The sequence below is a fragment of the Ylistrum balloti genome, unplaced genomic scaffold, assembly GCF_031769215.1.
Source record: "Ylistrum balloti isolate Yb309-2 unplaced genomic scaffold, AGI_CSIRO_Ybal_v1 Utg370930, whole genome shotgun sequence".
In the NCBI taxonomy this organism is placed as follows: domain Eukaryota; kingdom Metazoa; phylum Mollusca; class Bivalvia; order Pectinida; family Pectinidae; genus Ylistrum; species Ylistrum balloti.
Window position 1 is genome coordinate 129,196 of NW_026782526.1, and position 23,825 is coordinate 153,020.

Genomic DNA, 23,825 nt, shown 5'->3' on the forward strand with positions numbered 1-23,825 from the left:
AGTGGATTTTCTATGACATAGAACTTGGGTATCCGTCAAGGTCCACGGGCCTCTTGTTTTATGAGTTCTCAAGCTGATTCATGCACAAGATAGCGTTGTAATTCAGACAAATAGATGGATTAATTTATTCCCAAAAAAAATTCATTTTAGACTTGTTCTATTCATCTTAAGTATAGCACCCAGTAAATATTACCTTTGGTAATATAATCATATTTTTCACAAACTACAAATGGACTACAATTACTTAGCCAGACGTATTATACGGATATTTGTTTTTGGACAGTGGTTGGGACAAAGCGCGTCAATGTTAAGATGAAGAAAGGAGGTCAGGCTTTGATAGACCACATGAAGAGCATTCTCAACATGTCAGAACTAAAGGACGCCGAATCTGCCAAGGATTTAGACGAGCGAGGTAATTAAGTAAAGATATGTAAGCAAAACATTTCAAATAAAATGAATTATCGGTTCAACGAACATGGCGGTTATATTCGATGCAGCAGAGACGCTTTGCTTCTTTGAACACCTGGTTTTATTGTCGTTGTATCTATTTCAGAGTTGTTTTAGTATTTTTTATTCTTTGTTTCTATTTTGTCCATGTTTCATGAATTCTGAAAAAAGGTATAATGGTTTCATTTAGACGCCTGGTATGCTATAAGTTTTCTTCTAAGGGTAAAGATCTAGTACTTTTCCATGGAAAAAGCTTGATGTACAGTTTGTGTTCTGATTAACAGAAGTCGTTAGTAGGACTATGTAGATAAGAAATGTATTACGATGATGTGTTTGTTTTAAGTACATTGTATTCAATTTTGTTATCAACATAGGTGACATCGATTTCGTTTCCCACTACCGACTTGTTGACCCCAGCAAGATAGAGGGATATGCCCGGGCGTTTGTGGTTGAAGACGATGACATGGATCAGGTGCTGTCTTACAAAGTAAGTAACAGCTTTGCAAATGACGTCATGACATCTATTAACAAATGGTATTCGTTCGTTCGAAAAAATGCATTGAAGAAATAATTTTAGAGTTTGTGTTATGTGAAATACATATTGATCAACATACGCTTTCGATATTTGTGACCTTTACCAATGATCCGAAATGTGTATAATTAAAACAACAGCGAAATGGGGTATGTACATAGTAGAAATGAATAGAATAAGAATACAACTGTTTACACGGGAAGTTACACATATGCACTAGATATTGGTTTACCTATTTGAAAATTTAACAAAATTTCCTGTTTTCGATAGGAAACTCGAACTGCCCTCAACGGTATCCCCACTATACAAGCAATGACAACAAAACAACTGGAATACGTTTTAAAGGTAAGTTCAAACTACTTAGAAATCATATTACAACGGCTATTATCTTATATACCTGTATTTCATTTATCAGTAAGAATAATCATTAGTTGTCAGAGAACAGCAAAATGTTATTTTCACATTTATTTTTTCAAATTTCAGGTTCTTAATTTAGATGACGCAACTCAAATGACATTCCGGATGTTTGCTGTAGTATCAGCTTTATGTGAGAGGGTGACATCAATGGAGTAAGTGGATTATAATTGTATATAGATAATATTGATCAATCTTAACATCACTTATTTTATAATATCAGCTTTTCGAAGCATTTAGCGTGATGATAAATCATTTCTATGGAAACATGAGGATATTGATAAAACTTACTTTTTTCAAAAGTAGAGCCGTGTGGAAATTTTCACAATTAATGGGTTCATTTTCACTCTAATATTAATCAAATGATTTGTTGACATGAACTTTTTGGAAACTTAATAATTCTTTTATCTAATTTTACAGCTCCGTCAGTAAACACCTTCTCGAGATTTGTGACCTTTTAGATATTCAAAGGAAGATGGGTCTGTATAAAGCAATGTTCTACTGCAATGTGGAATCCGACCGCACGTCAAACTTTATAAAAGCCGATTCTTTACGTATAGAGCTGATAGCTGGAGGATTAAATTGGAAACAACAGGAACACGTCATGGCTAGACTACACCCTAATGTGTATAATGAGGTAAACTTATTTGTACAGTTTAAACTTGTGATGTTTCAGGGTTTTTTTTTTTTTTTTTTTTTTGCAAAAGTTTGCATTCTATATTAAGGTTAATTAAGAACGTTTACTTTTTGTGTGACAGCACCTGCTCATCCATTACATTTAAAAACATTTTGATGACGTTACTGAAATTATGAATGTCGAATCTATTTTTACTTTTCTGATGCATTATTTGTTCAACGATTTCGTCTCCATCTCAGATGCATTTTATTTATTATTCGGTGTCTATTTTAAGGATGTAAAAAAGACACACTCACTTTTCGATGCAAATTTAGAAAAAGTCAAGCAAAACATAATTTCTACTTATCGTGCAGAGCTGTTTCGTACTTCCAGGACTCGTCAGTAAAGCAATATTCTAGTGTTGATACGTAGTATGCTTTTTTCAACCTTGCCTCAAAATATTTCTAGTTATTTGAATAAGCAAACAATAAATTGTAATAGATTCCTCTCATATAGTTCAAAATCATCTAGGGCAAGACACTGCAATTTTATTTGTTGGTGATGTCTGTTCCATAATAGGTATCATCTATATTACCAAAATATCTTGAAAAATCAAAAACGTGTATTTATGTGAAATTTTCCACATCAGCGAATGTGTTATGTACTGTTCACGACAATTTTAATCTTTTCCTCCTCCTCCTTTTTAGATATCCTTTCTTGACTACCTCGTGTACGTACCTCTCTTCTTGTCGATGCACGATAACATTGTTGACAATCCATTGGATATGTCGGATCAAAAATACAACCAGAAACTACGCCAGCTCTCTGGTGGCACAAGACAACGAGACATGAATCCACTCGGAATGCCTCTCCGAAAAACATCAACATTCCAGCTTCGGAAGCAGGCACAGGATCTAATCGAGGGCAAGATTGACCCTAATAAGCTGAAAGGAGAGAAGGTTGAACTCCTCAACAAATATGCAACGTAAGGTCTTATCGATATTATTTTTGGTTTTTCGTCGATACAAAATCGACCTACCCAAAAGAAAAGGTTTATGTCTCCTGAATAATAGGCGTCAATATAAAAACACCAATCCTATATTTTATTCCTACAAAATCATATTATTGTGATTATTATAATTCAATATAATTAAGGGATAGTTTGCAATAACAGAAAGAGGAAAAACTCTTCTAGTTAGATCAAGCAATGTGTTTGAGAAATAACTAGCACCATATTTCCTTTTCTTGTAGGTTACCGAATATATTGGAGGAAAATGAATCAAAGCGAAAACTATCTGTTCCAACGAAGTCAACAACTCCACCGATGCAAATGGTGTATTGAGCATTGACTGCTTTGACACATAACATATAACTTCAGTATTTGTGTGGTCATAAGATTATTATTAGAATTAAACGACATATCAGATCGGTATTTTATACTTGGTAAATTTGGTACGAAAACTCGTGTCAAGTAGATTAGTGTTTGCTATCGTTTTATGAATTTATTTAATATTGTGCTTTTACAAATATTTCAGACGTAACAATCAGAAAGCCTATCATACATGATAAATTTTGAGAATTTCATAGAAATGTACTGTGTAAGACCGCCTAATTATCTTCGCAACTGCAACGAGGATGGACCCATCATGTCAATTCTTCATGTTTTTTTTTATATATATATTTATATATATACCTGTATGCATACCTTTATAGCTTTTAGGTGTCGTTATGTTAATGCGAACATTGTGATTGTAAATAAGACTGAATTTAATCTGAAAATATATATATTGTCATAAGCATGTATTGTTCGCGGGAGAGAAAATGTTATACGTGCGTTTTCCTTCTTGAAGCTTACCTAAACTCCAGGGTTGAAATCAACCGTTTCGTACAAATAGTCTTTACTTCATAGATTCATCTTAAGAATTGCATCAAACTCACACTTAAATCCTTTATACGGTTTCGACAAATGTTAAGTACAAAGACAATAGCTCTTGTTGTTATCACTTTGTTATTTGCAAATTGTTATTCTCTTTTCCGTCCAAAGATAAAGATAAGAGTTTGATTAAGTGCCATAACATGTATCAAGAACGATAACTATTCGGCATTGTTGAATGAATAATTAAAAATGTTTACGCCGCAAAATTATCAAAAAGGGTACATGTACCGGTCCTCGTTACATTATGAATTATATATATATATATATATGGTTTCCGGTTTTTTTTTATTAGTGTTAACATTGAATGCGATTCATTTGATTAACAAAATCAAACACATTCCTTAAACTTACGCCATGCAAATTTGACCAATCCTCTGAAAAATGAAACAATTAAATATTCATTATTATGAGAGAAAAAGACATTTTCTGACTCAGAGGTTAGGATTGTATGGCTGCTAAACACCTTAATGATAGTTTGCTTTTTGTGATGAAGATTGTACATAATTATTAAGTTATTCTCTGTTATTTTTTTCAGTTTTTGCTGAATGTCATGTGATACAAAACATTAAAAATAATTTAATATATTTTAACTGTTACAAACTAATCAAATGTTTTACTAGTTTTCTAGAAAGATAAATATATTGATAATTAATTTGAAAAAAAATATTATAAAATAATTGTTAAAATGGTTATTCTTGGATAACTGTTATATGCATTACATCCACCTTAATAAGGTAAGAAGGTTTTATCAACTGGCTTCTCGCTGACACCGTCTTTCGAGTTATGAAAAGTTCGTAAACATATTGAGTACTCTGAATATTTTTCCTGAACTGAGGAACACAATCGATCTTTTACACACAACATCAATATAACCTCCAGTACAACACAAACTGATGATGATGTTAGAAATATATATAACAAAATTATTTATACTGACCTTGTTAACAGAACTTTATTTGGCATTTTTACGATATATCGTTGTTAATTGATGAACATTTTACTTCAGAGCATCAAATCTAAAATGAAACGAGTGAAAATATAATTTCCTTGAAACAGAATACAAAAAAGTGTATTGAAAACCTTATTTAATCAGCATTCAAAATATTTATCATTTGTTTCTTCTGCAAACTACTAAACAATATTATAACGAGATCAGTTTCAATTTTAAATGTTTCTTTCCATACTGAAATATGGCTAGTGGGATCGAGATAAAAGTCTTACTCTTTCTTTTGTCCAAATTGCTTTTCAAGAATATTCCAACCAAAGTTTTTGTTATTAGCTTTAGTGGTTTGTGCTTTTTAAATGGGAAGTTACAAGAAAAGTACAAAAATAGTCAAGAATACGCAGGTAGTTTTATATAAGTTTTATTGTTTTGTTGATAGATATATGTGTGATACATGCTTTAAAGAAACTGTGATTAAGAAGTGCCAAGAAAACTATTTATTATGTAGTTTTAACAACTTTATTGTAACGAATTAATTTGTAAAATATGAATAAAAATGACCTTCAAACCATTCGATGCTTTTTTTCTGGAATGATTTTGCAAGTAAATCAACACTGTTTTATTGCACATTAACACAACACTTGTAAACACGAATTGGCACGTGTGTTTGCTCAATGCACTACAACTAACAAACACTTTCGTAATTATGATTTTGGTCTTTACTTTATTTGGAGACATGTAAGCACATTCATTCTTTTAACAGTTAATCACCAGTGAGATATCACCTTTTTGCCTCTAATTTACAACCATGTCGACTTAAGTTGTTTTAGAAATAAAACATACACCGCTTCACATACTGTTATAGAACAGAATTCGGTTAAACTAATAGTATGGTAACTTTGAAAAATATGCAATGTCATAATTCAGGTGAAATGAGATCAATACAAGGCGACATAAATTAGCTGTTGTTGGTCCTAGAGTCATAAAATCCCAGCGTGTTTTGTCTGTAACTAGATACACCCATCGATTTGCAATTTTTTGTCAAACTGCCGCATTGATAGCAAGACACACTCTATAATGCTCACATAAGCTAGCGACGGTGTTACATACCTTAGTAAATATTCTCATCGAAACAATCAGCACATGAACATGTACCGCGCTTTGAAACACGTCACATAATCAGTTTGTTGGTTTTTACTGTTTTATTTCAGTTCACTTTAAATTTGCACACAAAGAAGAAAATGTCGGTTTTTCGTTTTTTTCTTCTACGAATAGCGGGATCTAAATGACATAATATTGCATAGGTAGATGGGTCAAATGTTCATCGATGAAGCTGAAAAGCTGCATCAAGACAAACGGTCAGTTTTAAATCAAAGCTGAAAATATAATCAGCTGAGTTATCGCATCCTTCGTGTGATTAAGAATGTAAAGCGTCTTCAATCAATCAGACTAAACACGACCAAGGTACAATCAAGTTCAGTGGTCAAATACTGGGTTTAAAAAAATGATGTTATAAATGGTGTATATATTGAGGAGACGGTTTCGTACATGTACATCGCGTGAACGAGGTTCTGGAAATTCAGAAAATATACTACCGCATAAAAAACAGATTTGTAAAGAAAATCTTAATTTTAACTCAATGAAACGAGGGGGAAATATATATATATAAAGGAAAAAGAATATATACACCTTCGAAAAAGTTCAAGGAGAAAACAAAAGTGTTCCAGAAGCGTAAGCATTTTCTGCTTCATCAAAGACACCTGCCATGTAAATCTGGGTCAATCCAGGTACGTGAAGTTGCGTTTTAAATGGAACCATCTGGCAGTCTAACAAGCATCAAACAATTCAAACTCCCTATCGTACAAATTATAGAATATTTATCAGTAAGTTCATTATGACGACCTTAAAACACTTCGGTCTGGTAAATACATCTTTATATTAAAACACAAAACAGTCTGTCGGAATGTCTAATCACAAAACTGTACAAAAATATTCGCGCCAAGAAATTCCGATTTTGTTTACGATTTAGCCCATCGTATATTTCTTCTGTTACAAAACATTAAAAATGTTCATTGTAGTTTGAATGGGGAATGACAGTATACGAAGTGGAAAATAAGATATTCTAATAGAGAAAAATATTTACAGAAAAGGGTGCTCAAAATTGATTGCTTACTTCATTTTAAGACAAAATGATCAAAAGAATTTCTCAAAGTATAAAACGTCTGTATATTGATACCTGACTGAAATTTTGCATTGTAGAAACGTTGCCCGGAGGAAGACGTGTCTCCATGCAAAAAAGGTAAAGTAAATCAAGATACTTTGGGCACAGGCGTGGATTCAATCACACATTACATTATGAAAATGACATTATTACTAACATTACATATATTTCTGTGTCATTGATAAATAAATAAATTGTAGATGGCTTAAAAATTTAATTTATCAATACGACACCACTTTTACGATTTTTTTTTTCATTATAAAACTTTTTTTTACTATCTGCAAGATAATGTTTACATAATGCATATTCCGGCAAACTTTTTGTGGAGGTCTGTTACATACTTCTTGATATGTCGCACATTGTTCATACAAACTTTAAAAGACAAAATTCAAGGACTTTTCATGGACTTTTCGATGCCATATTTACCTTTTTCAAGGCTTTTTGTTAAGAAATATCAAGCACATTTTACAATGACAAACGCAAAAAATATAACAATATGTATACTGATTTCAGATATCTTAATAAAAGTTAGTTTTGTCAGAGGTGTCTAAGGGCCATCATTCATATGTGACACATGTATATTGAAACGTTGTTTATATCACTTAAGCAAAACTAACGTTTTTCGATTTGGTTCCACTGAAGCAATTGTCCATAGCATGAAATATGTATTTTTCTGATACTTTTTTTTATTTAGTTAGGTGCTTTAAATAAATTAATTTTGTTGCCGTTGCTCAAGTTTTACCCAAACGCCATTTCTGGAGTGAATAATAGCTTCCGATCGTGGAATGGTCTCGTTTTCTAGATCTGGCAAAATCTGAAACCGTTTGATAATCTTTGCAATCGCCACTTTGATTTCATTCATTGCAAAATTTTGGCCAATACAGTTTCTTGGACCCGCTGAAAACGGAACGAAACTGAAAGGGTCCCTCGTGGTCTCTTCGGAAAATCTGTCTCGCCTAAAATTTTCAGGATCCGTCCATACATCTTCGCGATGGTTGATTGTGTCAATGAGGATGTTCACTTCACTGTTAGCTGGTATTGTCAGTCCATCTACAATGTGTTCCCTGGTTGTAATCCTAGCTATCACACTCACTGGAGAGTGTACACGCATTGATTCCTTCAAAAACAGTGAGAGTCGTGACATCTCCTGAATGTCTGACCATTCTACTTGTGTCTTGTCGCCTATCACCTTCTGAACTTCCTCATACACCTTCTGCTGTTCGTCCGGATATTTGGAGCATAAATACATTGTCCAGCTGATTGCAGCCGCTGTAGTATCATGACCTCCAAAGAGGAAGGTGTCGACTTCGTTCCTTATCTCAAAGTCCGTCAGTCCTATCCCCTGTTCGTCTCTGGCGGTGAGTAATATATCCAGGAAGTCCAGTCGACGCTTGGTCATAAGGGAAGGGTCGGCCGCCATGGATTTTCTTCTTTGTTGGATGACCATTTCATCAAAATCATGGACATATTTTACATGCTGAAAATACTTCTTGCCATCCGCGGAGAGTCGATAAAATATTTCTGGGTACAGCCAAGGTTTTAACATCCGAACACCTGCTAGAAACAATATATTCCGGACAGCGGTTACGTAAGGATGACTCGAACCTTCCTCCTGTATTTGTTCATCAAACGAAAATGCACATCTTAGAACTGTATCCAGGGTAGCCATCCCCACAGGCTCACTGACTTCCACACCTTTGCCGTCAGATGACACCTTCTCCAGTTTGGTCATAAAAGTGTCGAATACTTTGTTGAAAGTAGGAACGTATGATTTTAGAATGTCATAATGGAAGGCCGGGGTTAGAAGACGTCGATTTCTCTCCCACTGCTTTCCCGAGTTCAACAACAGGCCTTGTCCTAACCATGGTACAAATGCGAAGTAACCGCCGCCAGTCTGCACCGGTTTTGGTTCGGTTGTTTTCAAAATGATCTTAGCTGTTTCCGGATGACACAGGGAAATCACAGGATATAAAAACATTATCCACATCCCGGAAACTTTCTTTCCAGTCTCTTTGACGCCTTTATCTACTAGTCGCAAGTAGTCTGAAAACTCTGGCATCAGGTGTAAATGTCCCCAGATAGGATGACGCTTGCCAATCGACAACATTGTGCTTGATGAAAATAAAGCACTATTTGTTCTATGTGTTTTGACCATAGTACCGCCCTTCCATATGAGGCATATGAGAAGTATAGTACCAAATATCAACATTGAGAAGTCCATGCTTTTGTTGGCTGAAATAACAAATACATTGCATTAAAGAACGTTAGCTACAACGTTCGTTACATTTAAAGTGATTGTCTCTTCGGGTTTTTTTGTTTTTTTTTTTTGTTTTTGTTTTTTTTTTATTTAGTTTTTCTTTTTATTATTTTTTATACATATTACAAACATATATTGACACATCCTTACACAAGCACTTTACTTATATAAACATATTCCTATTTATAATTGATAAAAAAAATTGCATTTAAAAGTAGTGATACTTTGTTCCACTCCCAATATTTTGTCTAGAATTTTATTTATTTTTTGTCTCATATGAAAAAAAGAGATATGTTGAGGTTTCACAGGACATTTATCCGATGGACAGTCACTGTTTTCAGCTGCTTTCATCTTGACTCATAGAGGATATGCTGTAATATTATTGGCTTTATACTTTCTTATATTTTTTTAAATGATAAAAATTCCTGACCATAGTGCCCATATCTTCTCAAACTTCTCAGTTTCATTTTTCCCTTTGGCTATCACCTTGTCAGTTTCGTACATATTATATAATTTTTTTTGAACTCCGTCAAACTTGGACTTCTTTTCTGTCTAGAGCTATAGTAGATAAAAAATTTAGCATGAATCATAATAATGTTGACTGGAATAGATTTTTGAAAGTCAAATAATTTAACAAATAAAATAGCATCTTTTTTTTAATTTCAAGAGATTGCTTAGTTTTTAAGTATATCCATCTGCATATGTCCTGCCAGAATTCTTTTGTTATTTGACAATCATAAAAAAGGTGTTCAATGGTTTTCTTTGGTTTCTTTACACAGGTTACATAAATCACATTGTCTAATTCCAATTATTTTTAGATAGTGATTCAGAGGAAGTATTCTAGAAATAAATAAAAAAAATAAACCTTTGAATACTGCTGTCTTTTGTAATTTTGAAAGGGAGAGCAAAACTTATTTTCCACTTAATATTTGAACAGGACTGGTTAATAGATATCCATTTGTTTATTGCTGTGTTAGTGATTTCTTATTTTTTTTTTTTTTAATAGATAAATTATGTGCTCTTATATCATTATCTCTCATAAGTGGTTTTGATTGATTCACAAATATTTTTCTAATGTAGTAAAGTTTCCAGTAGTTATATCATATATTTTTAAAGTCACCACAGCTGAAAAATCCAACATCCTCTTGAACCAAATCTCCAACAAAAACTACATTTTGTAATTACCAGTCATAAAAAATGATAGAATTCTCACCAATCTTAAAATTACTATTGTACCAAATTGGCGATTTTAAAAGATCATCAAAACTTTTAATATTTATCATTTCTGAGACTTTTATCCATGCTTCAAAAACATCTCTCCAGAACATTTTTTGTGTCTGAATATTTTTAATGTATACAATTCAAAATTAAGCTTTTTTGAGTTCATAAGTATCTTCCAACAAGTTTGACCATTCAATGTCTTTGGAAAGGAGTAATCTCCTAATCCAAGCAGTTTTCAGGCCATTTATAAAGTTCTGTAAATCAATCATTTTGAGCCCACCCTCACAATAATCTTGAATAATTGTTGAGCGTGTTATTCGATCAATTGGAGATTGCCAGATGAAATTAAAGAATTTTTTCTTCAGAGATTGTATGAACTCTTTACTTGGAGAAGGTAGAGATATAAACAAATGGTTCATTTTCGCAATGATAAGTGATTTAAGAACAGTTATCCTCCAATAGGTGTTAAAATTATTTTCAACCATTGTTGTACATTACTATCAATAACAGTAATTGTTTTATTGAAATTTAAATGAACCATGTCTTCCAAATTGACAGCAAAATCCATTCCAAGTCAAGTAAATCTGGTTGTTCCCCATTTCAGTTTCCATCAGCACTAAACTTTTTACTCCCTATCAAACATTTGTTTTTTCAGTATTTATTTTCAGCCCAGATATTTAAGCATACTTGTCTAACATGTTTATTGTCTCTATGAATGAAGATTTTGAGGCATTTAAAATAAAAGAGGTGTCATCAGCAAACTGTGATAGCCTGTGTTCTTTATCATTTACTCGTATTCCTTTGAATTTTTTATTATTTTTAACCATAATGGCTAGTATTTCAGCTACTAAAAGAAATAGGTAAGATGAAACTGGGTCCTCTTGTTTACAACCCCTTTTTATGTCAACAAAACTAGATAAAAAGCAATTCTGTATGATAGCAGAAGAAGTATTTGTATTAAAAACTTGAATTCATTTTCTTATGCTAATTCCAAACTTGAAAAAAATGAATACTTTATTTAGAAAGTTCCAGGACACGAAATCAAATGCTTTTTCAAAATTGATGAAAATAAGTTGTCCAGGAATATTATATTGTTCTGTATAGTTCATTATGTCATAAATTAACCTTGTATTTTTACCAATGTATCTTCCACTTAAAGATTCTGTTTGTGTTTTAGAAATTTTAGAATCAAGGACTGATTTTAATCTATTTGCTATACATGCAGCATCTAAATTTAAGTTATGTTAAGAAGGGTGATAGGTCTCACGTTTTTTTTACATATCGTCTTGGTTAATAACCTTTTGGAAGACATATAATGATGAACTGTTTTTGTGAAACAGATAGTTTGTTTTTTAATTCAGAAGTATACTCATCTTATTCTGGTGATTTATTATTTTTCATATTTTTTACAGCTAATTGTACTTCATTTTCTGTCAAATCTCCTTCCAATGTTATTTTTTCTATAATCACTAAGTATATTAAATTCATTATCTTTAAGAAATTCTCCCAAGTCTACATCTTCAATGTTTTGAGAGTGTTTTGAGTATAGATCTTTAAAAATAATTCAATTTCCTTCAATATTTTGTCCTGACTAGTGATAAGTTCCCCTTATTTTTTTCAAGTTTGTAAAAAGTTTTCTTTATATAGTTTTTTTTATTCAGGACTACAGAAATCTGTTTTGCTCTTGATCTTATCATGTTTCCTTTTAATTTTTTTTCTAATATTTTCTAACTCAATTTCTTTTTATTTTCAAGTTCTTGAATATGAATGTCTGTTAATGTAGTGTTACTGTTCTCAATGTCATCAATTTCTACTTTTAGTTTGCTTTCTTTTTTGCAAGTTTTTCTTTTTTAATTTGATGCATATTGTATAGGCAATCCTCTAATCTCTATAAGAAGAGTTTCTAGAAAGTGCTGGTCACTTATTGTCAAGTCTAGATCAATATCAGATATATTTGTTATGTTTTGGTTGTACCTCTGTGATGCGTATTGTAGTTTAGTGTCAGTAATTTTCTTTTTTATCTTGTTTACATATTGAGTGGTATATAAAAGACTATCATTGAATTTCTATAATCCACGACCTTTTTCAAAATTATTTATTTTTAGTTCTAGTTTTATTAGTGAGTGATCTGTTCTGTATCCTGCATGTATGTGTGTTTGTTCTCCTAAACTCATAAGATTATCTGATATAAGAAAAAAGTCAAGTCTTGCTTGTTTAAAAGGGTTTCTTTTTCTCCAACTATAACATTTATATTCTGGATAATTAATTTTAAAGCAATCGACAAGATTAAATTCTTCTATGAGGTCAGCAGCTTTATCTCTAGCTCAGGGATTGTTAATGCTTTTATAATTATGCGTGTCTAATTTCGGATCCAGAACAAGATTGAAATTGCCACATATACATTGGGTATTGTTAAATTCTCTTAAAGTGTTTCTTAAATTTTCATAAAAATCAGGACAATCCTTATTTGGGCCATATATATTTACAAGAGTAATTTAATTTTTTCAATAGTTATATCAAGAGCTAACATATTTGCCATACCATCGTCTGTTAATTGTTAATCATCATACTTACTCCACGGGCATTTGATTGAAAAGAGTTAAAAAACAATTAAGACCCCATCATGTTTCTATCACTTTTTCCTGATGACATGTAAAGTATGCATCTTGTAGACAAATGATGTTAAAGTTGTTGTAGTGTTTTTTTTAGACAATGCAATAAATCTTGCCTTTTATTTTTGGTACACAGGCCCTGGCAGTTTACTGACGCAATTCTTATCTTATTATCAACATGTCATGTTTTACATCATTGTACCTAAACCAAGAATACAGTTGCATATCCATACTTTCTACACGCAGTTACGGGTCCGAAGAGAATGAAATCATTGAGTAACATATAAGGGGGAAAAAAGGTAATGAATATAAACACATACAAAAAACAAATAACAAATTACATAAAGACGAAAGGGGGTGGTTGAAGAAAATTTTTTCATCTCACATTCTTCAACAAAGAAACAATATTCAGCATGTGCTACAATACTGTACCACTTTATGACCGCACAAATTAGCTTAAATAACACATTTTGCATTTTGTAACATACAATGGGTTGTAAGCATACACTTTCAGTGTATTAGTACAATAACAATCGCATTGTCACCTACTTAGGTGTTGACTTTACTTCCACCCTTTCTTGATCATACCATATAGACAGAATATCTGCCAAGACCAGTCGCACCCAAGGTTTTCTCTGGAGGAACCTGAAGATCAGTAGTGAGGAAACCAAGTCAGCAGCATATTGGACGTTAGTAAGACCTATAACCGAGTACGCTTCATGTGTCTGGAATCCTAATGTCCAAAAACAACAGGATAAGCTTGAGAAAGTCCAGCGCCGATTAGCTAGGTAACAAACAGGCACAGGAACACCAATAGCATGTCGGATATGCTAGATAACCTACAAGGGGAGACCCTTGCAACTAGACGACACAAGGCACTGCTGATAATGATGTTTATGATCATCAATGGGCTTGTAGATATCCATCCTGACTCATACATGCAAGCACACAATAACAAACGCACTAAGACCCAGCACAACAAACAGTACAGAAAAATATACACTAGGACTGACACACTCAAATACAGCTTCTTCTTCCCAAGAACGATTTCTGTATGGAATGCTCTTCCAGCCAGTGTAGCAGAGGCAGATAGCCTAGAGGCCTTCAAAAAGGGACTTGCTGCACTGCCTACATGTATGTAATTTCAAGCTGTAAACGCACCACACAAACACACATACTTCCTCACACACACACAAGCAGATTTTACATAAACAAACATTCAGTTATTACAAACCCTAGCACCTCTGTGTAACACCAAGTAATTGTCAAGAATGACAGATTGGTGGAACGATTAGATGTAGATGTAGTGAATGCGATCGATTTTCAGCTATGCAAGTTCTCGATTAAAAATTTTATTGTAATAGAGTTTGAGTAAATCATTGAACCAGGCAAACTAATTAACATTACTTGTCACTCATGACAGGCCGTAGACACGCATAACTACAAAGACTAATTATGAGGAAAGAAGTAATTATATTCTGGGAACTAAGTTACTTACATTGTTTTGAAATTCAAAAGTTTTTCGTCGTTCCGGAAGTGAACTTGTGTTATGTAAAAAGCAAGGCATAATGACAGCTTTTCCGGATTAGACAATGTTGTATAAAAAACAAGGCGTATTGACTGTTAACTTTTTCCGGATTAAAAGTATTGAATAAAATTGATTATTTCTGCGTAGTTTTTCATTTAGAAACAAATCGTCATTAATCATGAATAAATACTTATTAATTATATTGGTCGATCATGTAATTTTTTCCTATATATATTGTGTGGGATTGCAACAGAGGTGCACTAAACATTAGTATATTATGATAAGATATAAATACTTCATATGGAAAGATTCAGTAGCTGCATCTCGAGCAGTTCAGCTTGATCTATTCTAATGGTTGATGATGTTATGTTGGTAGTGTGGCCCGTTGCTCTATATGTGTGAGAGTGAGGATGTGTGTGGGAAAGGTGGGGCAGGGGATGTGTTACTACATATAGAAATATGTAGAGATATACTGTTAATTGCTTTCATTTTTATGTGGTAAGAGTTTATTTGCTGAAGGTTTGGCTCAAACCAAGACCACAAGAAAAGTATGTATTATCAGAACATACACTGACATGCTAAATGTTATATGATATATTCTATATGTAGTAACAGATAGCTGAAGTTGTAGGTGTTTGTAGACATTAATATAAAGGCAATTACGATGTAATTGTTTTTTGTTTCTTTTTTTTCTCTCTCTATATATAATCTCAAGTATCTGTACAGTAAGATTGTCTGTTATTGTGCTCACACTTTTTCAAAGAAAGGACGGAGTTCGTGCTTTATATATATATATATGTAGAAAAAACTTGATTTGACGAGATGCGAGTAATATATATATAATATAGGGCTAAATGTAAAGTCGATTATATGGCAGATTGTGGGCAGGTCAACTTTGATTAGCAAAATTTATGTATATTGGACAAAATTATAAAGGTGCAGTATAGCAGAAACATGTCGTTTATGGAAAAAACAAATCATCTTCCACTGATCCGAGGGAGCCATCTTACACCGAAAGTACACAAGGTAAACTAATGTACAGCCAAAATGGCGACAGGAAAAAATCCGGCAAGGATAATCAATCGAGTCAACGAAATTAAAAAAAAAAAAACGAGCCTAAGTGATCAGCAGCTTACGACTGTGACCATATATCACATGACGTACTTGTAGGTCCCTAGTTTTATCTCTCTGTGTGGTATAACTGAAACATATCTTTACGTAAAATACAAATCATCTTCGACTGATCCGATGGAGACATCTTACACCGGAAGTAAACAAAACGATAATTTTGTACAACTACGAATTGCTTTTCTTGTATGTTATTCGATCGTTGACGACCAGTAGAACCACACTACATTTCATTGCAGATATTCAGACTCAATGCGTATGTTCATTTCCAACAACACAATAAAACGCATGTATATATAACAACTTAATAAATTCCACAGATGTGTCATAATTATCTGAACAAATGATTGGTTTTCTCTTTTGATTTGGACATATATATTGGCAAATGGGTTTTTTAGACAACGAGGAAGCGGCGTTGACAAGGTTTTACAGCTTATCACCGTCACAGGTTCTGGACGTTTTGTGATATTTTGGACAAGTCTGTCACAATGCTAAACATACCTCAGCATCATGTAGAAATATTAAACTTCCATTTGATCATGATCGAAGTTTTAAATGTTGTATGTCTCAGTCTGACAACACTAACGCAGCACGATGCATTTTATATCCAATGTGCAGTTCCTTTCTCGTAGTAATTTACAGTTCTTCAAAATACCCTAAGTTTCCCTTTGGACATTTATGTCGCACATTAAAATTAAGGCCACTAGGTCAGATGGTTTTGTGCAAGTCACAATTCTGAATTGATGTAATATTTTGGTTTATTACTTGATCAAAAGCGAGTGATGGTGCCGTTGTTGTCACAAATGTATGGTTCACTTACCTAAAGGAAAATTTACTTGTGTAGAAAAAGTTTCTCTCAAACCTTAATGTTTTGATACGCAATTCGTTTCAAAAGACCAATATTTATGCATAAAAATCGTTTACAGCTGTATATGAACTGTCCTTCTTATCATCACAAAAATACCTTTATAGAAATCTGTTCATGCCACGATAGACAATTAACATTGTTGGATAATGTCTGCTTCACAGCGAATCTTGAGTGCTAAGTATTCTTGTCAAAGTAGTTACATTCTAGTCACCCAGAGGATAATCATCGGTCTTCTCTCAGACTTATGTTAAGTCATGTCATGCTTTTGAAAGATTGAAATGGTGATCAATATTAGCTGAAAACCTTTTTTTATCTCTTTTTAAATAATATCTTAAATCAACTACCGGATAAAACCTACTGTTTCCGGTCCTACACACAAATCACAGCAACTACCCAGGGATCGGTAGGGAACTATTAAGTGACTCATAATCACAAGGAAAACATCTTGGACATTTACAGTATTCTAACTGCAGCGCTTTATGATTGATAATGACAATGAAGCAGTTACTTTTTGTATAATTTATAGAGGGTTTTAGTCTATTGAGCAAGTCTTGGAATAAACACAATGGTTCCATCTTTTACCTATTACTTTGAAACTTTAATGGATTTAAGAGATGCCTAAATGTTTTGATATTATACAGACCAATCGGAGCAAATACCATGTAAATCTCAATGACAATATTCCTGATTTAAAGACATTTGATATATATTCATAAAGGATACGAATATTATTGAACGTAACTATGAAGTGTCTTGTATTGTAGTAAGTTAGGAGCAGCGGGACGAAGAGGAAGCAAAAATCTAGCCAAGGGAGGAAAAGTTACTGGGAAGGACAGAAAGCATGCTCTTAAGGCAGGTAAACGAGACAATGATAGCGATAGTGACTACAGCTATAGGAGTGTAGTGAGCGCCGGTGGTACACGGCATGTCAGGCGCAGGCGCAAACGCGCCGACGGCACATACAGTGACAGTGATTCGTTCCATAGCAGTCAAGATGAAGAGGGCGAGGCACGTCGGAGGAGGAGACGAAGAGACCGTGAGCACGGAGCAAACAGTGCACATAGCTACTACAGCGTGGTGAGCGAAGGAGGGACACGTCATGTTCGCAGGAGGAAACGACACGAGGATGGAACATACAGTGCAAGTGAGTCATACCATAGTTCCGAAAGAGAGGACCCAGATGATGAGGACGGTAACGGCGATGAAGAACGAGAAGAAACTAGTCGTTTGTCTAAAGACAGTGGTAACGATAGTGATTCTGATGACTCTTCTACCGATTATAGTTACGCAAGTGAAACAAGCGAAGGTGGTACAAGGTATCAAACCAAACGGAAACGGATACGGGATGAAGAAGGCAATATTGTTGGCTATGGGGAGACTAAACCCGCAGGGAAAGCTATCAGTGATACAGAATCGGTCAAAACTCGAAGAGGTCAGTAAACTGTTAATAATTTCAGTGATCGTTCTTGTTTTGTAGATAAGCTCCTGTTATAAGATACGTTCTACGTTCTTTCTTTCATAGAGTGTAATGTCTATTTTATGTAAAAATAGTTGTCGTCGCGATAAGTATTGAAATATGTGGCGAGATGATTAGTATTGAATACACAATTGAATGTCACCATACTGTTGAATAATGTTAAGGGACAAGGAAATCAACAAAATCAGTTAACAGGGTTTGTTTTCTTCAGACAAAACTATCTGCTTTATTGTATAACTGATTTTCATGACATGAAAAATCTTTTTAATGGAGTATATCAACGTTGTCATTACAGGTTCTGTTGACGAAAGGTAAATATATTCTTAATCTCTTGATATATTTTCATCGCATTATCATGACAAAAAAAATGAATTGCTATGTGTAAAATTACTAACGGTAACGTGTAAATTGAAAGTTGTTCGATTCCAAGACGTAAACACATGTAAGATAGGGTCACGTGCTCAACTGCGTTATTGTACGCAAGGTGCTCCGGTGTCCTCCCAATTAAACACGTCTCACTTACTTCCATACAAACTCACAAATGTGATTCATATGGCGAATGTAACTTATTTTTATATATATTTTCTATGAAATGAATAAAGAATATAGTTTATGATAAAAAAGGGAAAATCATTTAACTTCTGCCTTGAAAAAGCCAACAAAATGATCTATTTTGTTAACTGAATGTTTGCTTTGCTGCAGGACTGATAAATCCCTACAAGATAATCCTGTGGGCCACAACAAGGCCCATTCAGACATGGGGGTGCCTGACTCCAACAATGATATTACTGGAGAGGAAAAGTGGCCTGGTACATTACTTAATTATTGTTTTTTTATTAAATCGCTTGTTTACCTGTATCAACTGATTATTTATAAAGCTTATGCTTCATCAATGCATGAAACTTTTCAAAGAAGTGATTCTGCACATAGATATTACAATTGTTAAAATGTATATATCTAACTGTTATTGAAAACAAAAGACATATTTGTAGTTTATTTTATCACCTTAAAGCAATATAGTTGGGTAAATTGTTAAATTTAATTGAAGTCTTATATCATTGCATATGTTAAAGCAAGCGTAGAGAGGAGGTGCTAAAAATATAATGGTGCAGGTTTTTTTATTATGTGGTAAATGCGGTATACATTGATGAATGTTTATTATAGGTTTTATGTTTGCTTTCGTTGCAAATAGGCCAAATTATACCAGTGGATAGTTGTGTCCTGCAGATATGGATAGTGAAAGAATTAGGGTTTTATTTCAAAATAAAACCAACATTTCCTTGCCAAGATCATAAAAATAAATATAATTTATCAATAATAACAAAAATCAATACCAAGTCTCCGCTAACCTGACTTTTCAATCAATGGACATTAGTAATTACTGAATACATTCGCTAGGCTGTATTATTACCCATTTCCTGTTGGATAAGTCGTTAACATCACGTTTTCCCTGTCAACAAATTGACCTTGAGACTCGCATGGATAGTCAGACGTCGCCTACTAAGATATACTGACATCTTTTGTTGTTATATTACCATTGTTACTCAAAACAGGTTTAGTCCATCAGTTTTGTCATATGTGTTATAGGACTAGAAGCGGACGAAAAAGTACCATCAGATTTCAGTGACGCTACAACGGATGATGACGTCGACTTATCCAAAATGACAGAAGAAGAAAAGAAAGAGTATTTTGCGGAAAAGGAAAGAAAGAAACAAGCAAGAGAGAAAAGACGTCGGGAGAAATATGGAAGTCGTTATGATGAAATTATGAAGAAGAAAGAACAGTAAGATATAAAGTTTTTTTTTTCATTCCCAGCTTTGCTTACTCACCCTTTAACTATGAAACCTGGAATGTTAATTTATTCTGTTTTAAAAATACATATTGACCAAACTGAATCAGATAAGCCATAACGGAATTATTAGGAATCATCATACTTAACAAATTACATCTTTTTCCTGACTTATGAAAGTATGCTGAAGAGTGTATACGACATATGCCCAGGCCTTTAACATTTATATATATTGAAGATATTTGATTACTCGACTAGAATTATGTATTATTGTAATAAAAAGAATTTAACAATTTGTGATTGTGACGACTTCTAATTTTTGATATATCATATATATGTATCGTTTATCTAGGAAACGTTTAGAACAACTAATAAAAGAGCAAAAAGAAAAGGACGAACAAGAACGATTGGACAAAGAACAAGCTGAAAAAGAACGTCGTAAATCGTCATTGAGACGTTCATCTCTGGTTTCTGGGAAACCGAGAGAACCCCCAAAAAGTATGGTGACGTATGAAAAGGGAACACCAAGAGAATATGGACCTAAAAAGTCAGCTGATAAACGGGATCACGGTCTAGGACACGAATCGTAGGTTCACTGCATGTCAATTACATTTGAAAGTCAAAGTTCTCAAATTATGTTTTCGACAACAACACATATAAAAGAAATAATTAAATAAATTGAACAACGCTAATGTCATGTTGTTTGAAGCTAACAGGATGTATAATTGCTTGTCAATGTCATATTTGCAAATGCCTTTTATGCTTTACACATATATAATGACAATGTAAGGATAGTGATGACTGAATAATACATAATTGTTCGCCTCTACTTGTCATGATTTTTACAGTATTACATTAACATTCACGGGAAATGAATAAAGTCACAGTAGGCCTGAATACAGCATTACAGTAGCCATTTTCATGAAAAGTGTTACATAAAAAGCGCAAGTTGAGTTACATAACTAAATCCAATTCCACGTCTATTTTTATTGTATATGTGTATGTATATATTTCAGATGGGGAAAGAAAGACAAAGAGGGTCGGAGCAGACGCGGTAAGAAAGATAGATTTCCACTTAAGCAGTTTTTACCTAAATGTGAAGTAACCTCAGACCTTAATTTTACATCAAAACTCCATAACAGAATTTTCGTTTTGATATTTATACTTTACTGACGCTTATATATCATCCTGTGCCCTGTAATAAAGGGTTATCTATTGTCAACGTTAATCAGATTTTGTAGGAAACAAAAATAAGTATACATACTTGTTTTCCGTTTTCTGCATCAAAGATTCCCATTGTAAATCAATGTTAATCCGTTTTTTTTCTACAGGAAGTGATAGCAGCATGAACGAGGGTATAATGCCAAAGTTTAAGAGAGAGACAACGATGCTTCAGAAACTCCCTCCCATTCCACAGGGCAAGCTTTACGCTGGAGGTAACATTGTGTGACTATACAGATTTATTGAAATCAAATACTATTTTTATACTAATCAAAATTTGTTTTCCTCGTAGGTGATAAATTATATAGAGAATAAGAATAAAACGAAAATTCGTTCACACTAAAGTTTTAGTTTAATAATGATGATGGTTTTCTCATATTGAATGAGTGTAATTTGATATTTAAATATTAGTCAACATATCGTCACCTAAAGCTTATTTCCGTTTGAATCTAGATGATGGTACTGGACAGAAAAGTAAGAATGTTAAGGTAAGTAATATTATGTTTAGTCTCTTCCTATTGAAGCTAAGCTGGTATATGCATGCATACCTTTACCTTAAACGAGTGGAACATTGGGACGAACAATTAAAAGATTAAATCGTTTGCCACAAATCAACAATAGAGAATACAGACCTGTTTGCTAAACTTTAACTTAACTCAGAATATGTCAAACAAAGGCAATATGTGATTAATCCCCGGATGCTCTCTTGGTGTTCCAAAAGGAGAAGCGTAGTTATCAATAAAGCTTGGAGATGGACTTTTCCTGATATATCTGAATATTATTGTTTTTCCTTATATGTTTTGGTTCTTGAATGATTTTTCAGGAGTCTCCGTGTCAGTCATTATTTTGTTCATATTTTGCTTCAGTATGATGGAATTTGAGTTTGGATGATTATGTTGACCTGTTGTATGCTAATATCTAGAAATGGAAAATTCACAATAGGGAAAGAATTAATTCAACAATTTGATCAAACTTCCTTGTAGATTTATATTTAATTATCAATAACTTACGAAAAATACGTCAAGTACATGTGTATATTGTGAACCGTCCCATTACTTGAATATCTTAGAAATTATTGGGAATAGACCCTTGATTTTGTAATCAACCTCGAAATTTAAACACCAAACTATGAGGAAGCAGGGGCATTGGTAAAGAAATTCACAATAGCGAAAACTATGTCATGTTCCTAATTAATTGTACATTCGACATAAAAAATTTCAGACAATTGGGAAATATAATCTTTTTCAAACATTGATTAGTCTTTAGTAAATCCACTTATACTCATACCTAATGCACTATATACATTTGTATAATATACATATGTCTAGTAACGGGTTATATGTTATCATTGTAGCCGTCTATGGTGGATAAGGAATCAACAATGGGTAAGTATGGAATTATGTTTAAATTTCAATTTTTCATTTAAGAATTATATATATACACACACACACACACACACACACACACACACACACACACACACACACACACACACACACACACACACACACACACACACACACATATATATATATATATATAATTGTCCTTTTTAAACAATTTCAGATACAGATGAAGCCCAGTTTGAAATCGTTCGAGATGAAGACTCTGGAGATGACAATAAGGGTAAATTCTTGTTCTTGTGAATTATTCTACAGTGTTCAGAAATATTTTCATGCTCTTATTCGTTATGTGTTGTTATTTGATATCAGCACTTAACATTCAACTTGCACGTTAAGTAGTCTCTTTTAGTAATGTTGTCCATTTTTTTCATCAAGAAGTTGCCAAATATTATTTATCTTGATGTTTGGGAACAGAGTCCAAATCACAACCACCACCACCACCACCGGAACCCGTTGTAGAGGTTGGAGCTGATGGAAAACTGCGGTTAAAGAAAAAGAAGATCGATCTCAGTGAACTAGATGATGACACTCTCAGGAGACTTGGAATCGATCCATCTCTATCGGCTATCGAGATAGCTAAAAAGCTTAAGGTAGGGAATTGAATGTGTACGTCACCGGGTAAATTGAAGTCATAATGCCAAGGTTATATTTTGAAGCAGTTAAAATATTTTGTTATATACTCAAAAAATGTTATTTAGACGTTATGCCAGAAATACACAAAAATACACTAATGACATTTATCTGTTCAGTTGGGTAGTTTTCAGGTTTGTTTTATTTTATTAAATGCTTTATTACCATAAATCTCGTGTAATCATATGTACCTAACAGGAGATGTTTGGAGATGATGTGAAGCTGACTATTGGAGGGGAGGTAATCGGTACCAAGGGGGTAGATGAATACGACTCGGATATGAATGATGATCAACTGGCTGAACAGGAAGATTTGGACCTTACAACGCGTAAATGATTTATTATCTTAACAAATACTCTATATCAAACTTATAATTAAACAGCTATCTATTGTTATGTAAAACGGCACCAGAAATTTATAATATTGATAATATGCATAGTTTCAAAATTACGACATTATCATTTTGTCTGTATTTCACATTATATATGGTTCAGTGATTACTTAATTCATTTGAAACAATAATAAGTCAATATTGTAATCGTACTAATCACTTATCGGATAATTAACAAATTAAGTACGAGG

The 23,825-nt window shown here is 33.2% G+C and overlaps 2 protein-coding genes and 1 long non-coding RNA gene across 3 annotated transcripts in view; 1 reads left to right on the forward strand and 2 right to left on the reverse strand.

Annotated features, from left to right (window-relative positions):
* Nucleotides 1–23,825, forward strand: part of LOC132559541 (uncharacterized) — a 68,815-nt gene that overhangs the window by 41,709 nt on the left and 3,281 nt on the right. The window contains 18 exon segments of the mRNA XM_060224169.1: nt 284–412; nt 822–934; nt 1,250–1,324; nt 1,463–1,548; nt 1,814–2,030; nt 2,717–2,994; nt 17,488–18,155; nt 18,496–18,511; nt 18,903–19,009; nt 19,788–19,983; nt 20,342–20,575; nt 21,006–21,043; nt 21,321–21,425; nt 21,622–21,698; nt 22,565–22,595; nt 22,777–22,836; nt 23,028–23,203; nt 23,442–23,571. Of these exon segments, the coding sequence (XP_060080152.1) occupies nt 284–412; nt 822–934; nt 1,250–1,324; nt 1,463–1,548; nt 1,814–2,030; nt 2,717–2,994; nt 17,488–18,155; nt 18,496–18,511; nt 18,903–19,009; nt 19,788–19,983; nt 20,342–20,575; nt 21,006–21,043; nt 21,321–21,425; nt 21,622–21,698; nt 22,565–22,595; nt 22,777–22,836; nt 23,028–23,203; nt 23,442–23,571 (2,736 nt within the window).
* Nucleotides 2,538–14,740, reverse strand: LOC132559538 (uncharacterized). The gene is made up of 3 exons (XR_009554627.1): nt 14,698–14,740; nt 4,883–4,961; nt 2,538–2,953 (listed from the first exon to the last, which is right to left on the reverse strand). It is a non-coding gene; the product is annotated as an uncharacterized LOC132559538 (long non-coding RNA).
* On the reverse strand, nt 7,619–9,330 carry LOC132559537 (cytochrome P450 4F6-like). Its single transcript, XM_060224167.1, has one exon. The coding sequence runs from the start codon at nt 9,328–9,330 to the stop codon at nt 7,822–7,824; it is 1,509 nt and encodes a 502-aa protein (XP_060080150.1). The 3' UTR covers nt 7,619–7,821.

Bases quoted from the DNA above. Each gene is read 5' to 3' on its own strand.
- LOC132559537 (XM_060224167.1), bottom strand. From the start codon at position 9,330: ATGGACTTCTCAATGTTGATATTTGGTACTATACTTCTCATATGCCTC.